The sequence below is a fragment of the Tupaia chinensis genome, unplaced genomic scaffold, assembly GCF_000334495.1.
Source record: "Tupaia chinensis unplaced genomic scaffold, TupChi_1.0 Scaffold000605_1, whole genome shotgun sequence".
NCBI lineage: Eukaryota > Metazoa > Chordata > Mammalia > Scandentia > Tupaiidae > Tupaia > Tupaia belangeri.
The window spans coordinates 3,302,263-3,309,091 of NW_006160123.1; the positions used below are offsets into that span (position 1 = coordinate 3,302,263).

At 55.7% G+C, this 6,829-nt stretch overlaps 1 protein-coding gene across 1 annotated transcript in view; it reads left to right on the forward strand.

Annotated features, from left to right (window-relative positions):
* The window catches only part of ANKRD63 (ankyrin repeat domain 63), a 4,343-nt gene extending 892 nt beyond the window's left edge, over positions 1–3,451 (forward strand). The window contains exon 2 of the mRNA XM_006158727.3: positions 22–3,451. Coding sequence (XP_006158789.1) covers positions 22–483 — 462 coding nt within the window. The 3' untranslated portion in view covers positions 484–3,451. The remainder of the gene's footprint in view (positions 1–21) is intronic.
* The last annotated feature ends 3,378 nt before the right edge of the window (positions 3,452–6,829 follow it).

A 6,829-nucleotide genomic window follows, 5' to 3' on the forward strand; every position in this document is an offset into this window, starting at 1 on the left:
CGCGGGGCGACGGGCGGCCAGGGCCACGGCGGCGAGGCTGGCTCAGCGGGCAAGGGTTCGGGCCGGCACCGGGCGCAGGGCAACGAGCGGCCAGAGCTGGGTCGGAGCATGAGCCTGGCTCTGGGTGCCGTGACCGAAGAAGAGGCGGTTCGCCTCAGGGCGGGGGCCCTGATGGCCCGACCAAACTCGCCCCAGTCTTCGGGGACTGGGCGGTGGCGTTCACAGGAGGTGCTGGAGGGAGCGCCCCCAAGCTTAGTGCAAGCCCCCATTGGCCTTAGCCCCCACCCGGAGGGCGGCCCGGGTTCCGGCCGCCTGGGTTTGCGCCGACGCTCCACAGCCCCAGACATCCCCAGTCTGGTCGGAGAAGGGCCAGGATCCGAGAGTGGCCCAGAGTCAGAGGCCAACGCTCTGCCTCTCTCGGTGCCTGAGCCAAAGTCTTGGCAGACGGGCACGGAGGCAGTGGTGCTGCACGCTCAGCGGTAAACAGCGCCGAGGCCCAGGCCTTGCTCCCCGTCCCAGCCCCATCTTTGCCCCACTATATTTCTTCGTTTTTCCAGGTCCCAAGAATTCTTGGCAGTCGGTACTGTCCCCTATCTCAGAACCTGTCTCTGCTGCCAAAATGTGACCTTTACCCAGAAATAAGAAAGGGACCCCATCTTTTTTGTTCTGCTTTGTATTTCCTGCCTAGGTCTCAGTTTGCCTTTCCCTGGAAGGTAAAGCCTGGTTGTATAGGCGAGAGCCTCCCAGACTGGAAGGTGGATCCTCTCCTCCTCCTGTCCTAAGGCTCAGTTCTGAGTCTGCCCAGGTTCCGGCCAGGTTCCCCTGCCCTCGCTGGGTTCCCCAACACCTGAAAGCCAAGCAAAACAGATCCGACCTTGGAGAACAAAAGCCCAGCCCACTCCCCCTCTGCTTAGCGATGCTGATGGTAGTGCCACAGAGCACCTAAGTCCCCCTCTCCCAAAGTGTGGGACAAAGGGAGCATGGAGAGACCCCTGGAGGGTTGATTTGGAAGAATTCATTTGGTGGGGTAGAAACTCCTGCCTCAAGATAATGAAAGCATGTTTTGGGGATGGCAGAGCCTCCAAAGTTGAATACTAGTTGTTCTTTGAACCAGTTTCTGGGTAACCCCAGCTCCTTCTGCCTCTGCCCCAGGCAGACCCAGGATTCAACTTGACAATGTGGGGTGACTTCTCCAGGCAACCTCTTTGCAGCCCAGCTTGGGGCTCCTGAGCCAACAACCTGCTCGTCAGCTCAGAATCATTTGAATTCTATTCTTGAGGTTCAGCGCCTCACCCCTCTTGTCCAGCTTTATTTCCACTCACTCACAGGCCTGAAATGGAAAGGACTTAGCACTTCTCGCCCCCACCGCCTCCCCACTCCCTGTCCCGCACGTGGGTGCTCCCGCAGGGTGGAACGGTTGCGAAGGCAGTGCTTAATTGTATTTCTTCCAATCCTCCCAGAACTCGTGTTTTAAGGCTTTGTGTATGAAGCAGAAAGCAGCAGGTCTGATCCAAGGCTTAAGAACCTGACAATATCTCTTTAAATAGAAGCTCCGCGAGGGGGATAATTGACTGAAGTATTTGCCACGTTAAACGGCGGCGCGCGGGAGTCGGGAGCCCACACAAGCCGCAGGTCCAGATTTAAATTACATCAAACTCCGCCGAGAGCTGGAAGGGGCCTGTTAAACGGCTCCTGCTTCTCGCTGGGCCGTTAATGGAGGGCAAGGCGGATGATGGACGCTAGAGGTCGAGACCAAGGACCCCTGCCTCTGCCCCACCGCGTGGGACGCAGGCCCGGCCCATCTTTATTACTGGGCAGATTAGTGAGTCAGAGGCGACCGCGGAGAGGTGGTTAAAGGCCCTTTCCCGGCCGGTCCTTTGTCTCCTCCCTCCCCGCCCCCGTCCTCCTTGTCTTGGTATGTGTCTGGCGAGAGGGCGGGGGTGAAGGGTTCGAGGGTCTGGCGGATCGCGGAGCTAGGACCCGGAGGAAGCGCTAGCCCAAGTGTCAGCGCGCCCAGTCTGCGGAGGGGTGGCCGATGGGGTTCCTGTGTACCCCGAGGGTCCCGCCTGCCTGCGATGGGGTCTTTTCAAGACGTCTTTCTATTCGTCTTTGCAGAATGAAAGGTTTTTCACCAGTAGCTCCTAGGGAACTCCCCAGAGCAAGAATGACCGGGCTGAGAAATTGGGTCTGGGGGAGGAGGAGTGGAAGGTCACCAGCGGGCCGGGCGCAGGTGTCAGCCACTTCCCTAATCCTTCCACGCCTCCCTCCCTCCCCCAATCAGCGAGGCCGCGCCGGCCTTCACCCTGAATACGATCTCTGGTGCCCCCTGGTGGCAGCGCGGCGCTCTCCCCGCTGCGCGCCAGCTCAGCGCCCAGACTTGTCTTATTTGGGCTCATGGTGACTTCTCCCTCTATGCATTTACCCATGGAACACTCGTCCTCTTGAAGAATACTAAATCCGGATACTTGAAGTCACTTCACAGCAGTGAAGTGAGGGACACTGCACAAAAATCTCGCTTTGGAAGTAGCAGGAGCCCAGACCCTTCATGAAGGGACCCGGACTTAATTCTCTAAATTAAGGCTCCCTGCCCTGAGAGTTCCTGCGCTCTTCCAAAAAAAAACGAGCTGCCCATCCTTCCCTTAGGATGATCTGAACCTTGGGACCTGGCGGTTATGCACTGTTTCCTTCTGATGATTTTCGCTTTTGTTTTTGAGCTGTCCCCCACCCGCTTCCTGAGAAGCCTGAGGAAGAGGGTCTGGAGTGGGGTGCAAGCCCATTGGACACCCCCGGTGCAAACTGCTTTTTTCTGATCCTTGCTTGCTCCTTCCTTTTCCAACTGTGCTCAGTTTGCTGAAGTTTGTAATGGTGTAAGAATACAGGTGTTTGGGCTTACAGCGTGAGGGCCGGTGCGCATGGTATCAGAGGTGTTGGCATCTCTCCAGGGCTGCTGACCCGTGGCTTTCTGGTTGAATGTCACCTTGGGCCCTCTGTACTGAGTAAACAACCAGGAGGGCTCCTCTCTGTGGAGCTGCCCAGAGCTTGGTGGTTGAAAGTGAGATTTCTAAACCAACAATGGCAGATCTTTCCTGTCTGAACCCGACTGTGAGTCTGCCTGCCTCGCCGTCCTCACAGGGCCTTCTCAGAGGCCCCTCTTCGCACTTCCACAGTTGGTTCACGTTTCGTTCCCCTGAACTTCCTCTCATTGTCAGCCCCAGGGTGTTGAAGGCTGGGGTCCTCTTTAACTCTCTCCCCCTTGGAGGAAACTTTTCTAAGTACTTTGCTTTGCCAATTCTTGTTGCTTTCGTCATTGTGAAGAGGCTGCTGGAGCTGGGTATGCTAAGTGCAAGCTCAGAACTGGTTTGTGAGGCTAAAGGACACACGCGCACCCTTTTGAAGTGATCCTGCGTGGTGGAAGGACACAGAATGCAAAACCAATAGTTAATAAACCCAGTATTACCCTTTGCAAGAACTGGCCTCTCTTTGCCTTACCAACCACGCCTGACTCTGGGCGCCTCTCGGAAAGCGGGAAGGACGCTCTTGTTTCCTGTGGAGGGCACTGCCTTCTTAGCCCCCCTCCAGACTGGCTCCTGCAGGTACGACAGGTGCTGCTTCCGATGAGCTAATGGGGCTGGGACTGGAGGACCGGGGCATCAGCCTGGGTGCCAGCACAGTGGGGGGCAGGTCCACGTGGTCCCTTACTCCTGGCTAAGGGTTTCCATGAGGCCTGGGCTGGGGGCAGAGCTCAGAAAGGAAGTGCTAGAATTAGTGTTGGAGATAGATGTTGGGAGAGAATTTTTAAAAATTGCCAGTGAGCTGCCGGGCGCGTGTGCGTGCGTGCCCAAGATCCCTGGAGGAGAATGGAGAAGAGATTGTGGTGTGGCCAGACCCCCTGGGGGGCGATTTCTCGCTTTCTTTTTCTCTGTCTCTCTCTGTCTGGCGAGCGCACGCGCCCAATAGCAAAAACCTCTCCAAAAAATGAAAGAAAATTAAAATTGCCAGTGAGCACATGTGCTTATTGGAGACAGAGAGAGACAGAAAACCATACCATGATGCCTCCTCTTCCGTCCTGTCTGGGTTTGGAACATGCACAAACACATGCCCAACGTGTTTTGTTTTGTTTTTAAAGAATTATTTTATTTATTTATTACTATTATTTCACATGAGTTTTGCCAGAGAAAGACAGAGAGAGGGAAAGTGAGAAAGCAACCCGCCAGGTCTGGGACTCGAACCGTGGTTGGCCATGTGGGAATTCCAGTGCCTTAACCACCATGCCACCTGCTGGCCCCCCAACGTGTTTTTTTTTTTCCTTATCAGTTCTTTTTATTATTTTTAAAATTCATTCATTTATTTTCATTTGACCAGAGAAAGACAGACACACAGAAGGGAAATGAGAAAGCAAGCCGCCAGGCCCGGGACTCGAACTGTGGTCGACCATGTGGGAATTCCAACGCCTTAACCACCATGCCACCTGCTGGCTCCCCGTGTTTTTTAAGCTGCTAGGGCTAGGACTCAGACTGTGGTCGATCAGGTGGGCTCCTGCTCCTCAACCACTAGGCTACAGGGCTATCTCCAAAGATCATTTTTAAGGCTTACTTCATTCTTTTTAAAGATGTTTTTGCTTTAGGGCACATGTCCTCATCAGAGAAAGAAAGCAATAGAGACAGTGAGAGGGAAAATGAGAAATCACCTCCCCCCAGGGGGATGGCCAAGCTGCCATCCCTTCTCCTCCTGGGATGTTGGGCATGCACACACCTGTGCCTAGAGTGATTTTCAAGCCACACAGTCTGTGACTTGAACCGCAGTCAGCCATGTGGGAGTTCAGCCACATAACCGCTGTGCCATCTGCTGGCCCCTTAAAGTCGAACATGACTGAGAGACCACACTCCCAATTGGGTCTTGATGCTGTCATCCAGGCCCCGCCTTGAGCCCGCTCTGGATCTCAGGCAGACAAGTGCCCGTCGTCCTCAGGTCTCTGGACTTGCACCGGCGCCCCTCCCAGGTTGGACTGCCTCTCAGACCTTTACGTTTTGTGGCTGTGCCACTGTCAGGCCCCCAAAGCTGAAAGGTCACGTCACCCAGCTCCCTGTGCCTCGGACTAGAACCCAGGTTTCTTCATTTCCAGTCACAGCTCCCGCTTTCTTAACCCCACCCTGTTTCCCTCGGTTCTGAGAAACGAAACAGAGACTTGCTTTCTTACTGGAAGCAGCTTCAGGCCACTTCCTCTGGACAGTTTTAGGGAATGAGAAACAACAGGGGGAGGGACAGGCTGGTCATCAGCCACCATGTGGGACCAGCAAACGCAGCACGGTCCCAGTGTCCCCTGCGACGGAGCCCTCTATTTCCATCCTCCCTCAGTCCCAAGGACTTTTCTCTTCCTTTCTCTCCTTCTCTGCCCTTGGCCCAGGCCCACAGGTCACCAGGGAAGCTGGATGTTCTGCGGACCAGAGTGACTCATGGGGACTCAGGTGGGGAGGAGGGTGGGCCACACCAGACACAACAGGGTGCCCAGCTCAAGGACAGCCTGGCTCCACTCCCAAAGACAACAGGAACCCAGAGGTTTTGAACACTCAGTTTAATTTAAAACAGGCACGAGTGCAAACAATTCACAAAAATTTCTAGGGATGTCTTGTTTTTAAAACTCTGACCCTTAAAAAAAGTTCTTGCAATTTCTTTGCCCCAAACAGGCTCCTAGGGAGCAGAGGAATCTAAAAATAGCATCTAGATAGATAGGGCCGACACTGGTAGCTCTCCCCCAGGATTCCCTGTCTCCACCGCCCTGAAGGAGGGGAGGGAAGAGGCAGCTCGAGCAGATGGTTTGTACAAACGGGGTGTCTGTTCCCTTGGCATGACGGCACCGCAGGAGGTGGCTGACCATCTCCCCCAGACCAGGGTTCTGAAGAGAAGACTGGGGCCCTGATGACCTGGTGACGGGGATGAAGTTGACAGGTGAAGATTCCCATGGCGTGCCTATCTCGGGCCCTTGGACCCCAAGTACAGGAGAAACTCAGAAACCTCTCGAGGCCCCAGGACGGGCTGGGCTCAACACAGACCTCTTCTCTGGTCAGGCCTTGAGAGGTGGGAGGTGGGCCAAGAAAGCAGGTCCCTGCAGAGCAGAACTTAGTGGAAGAGAGGATGGAGTGGCTTTCCTGAGGCTGGCTGGGGGGTCACGCGTGCGCGTGCACACACACATTCTCTCCACCCTGCAAACGGAGACCACTTTATCCACCAACCCCACTTTTTCCTTTTCACTCAGAGATGCCCCCTCACCGCTCCCACAGCCCACAAGCAGCCGTTCACAGGTCTGGGCAGGCTGTGTAGGGAGAGGCAGTGCAGGTGGGTCAGGAAGCAGGTGGGGGTGGGACCGTGCCTTCAGGTCAGGCACAAGGGAGGAGGAGGGGTTAGATAATAAAAGCCTTCCTCAGGGACCTCTTGAGACCCCAAGGTTTGAAGCTGGAGCTGAGAACAGCGGGAATCCACGTGAAGTCCGGCCGTCGGCCCTCTCGGGGGCCTGGGACGCTAGCGTACAACTACCTTTACAAAATCTGCAGCGGCCTTTCCTGCTGTGTTTGCGGCCAGTGGCCGGGAGTGCTGGTCTCCGCGTGTCTTACAAACAGCCCCACACCAGTGACAAGGGGCCTCCTGCAGAAGGGGTCTCCGTCATCTCAAAGGCAACTGGGGGACTCTGAGGAGGGAGAGAGACCGAGGGGCAGGTCCTGCCTGGCCCAGTGGGCTGAGGGGCAGGAGGGGGTGGGTGAGGTGGAGCTTCACATTCAATCTTTGGAGAGAATACTGAGAGAATGAGGCAGGCAGGGCCTGCCGGCAGGGAGGG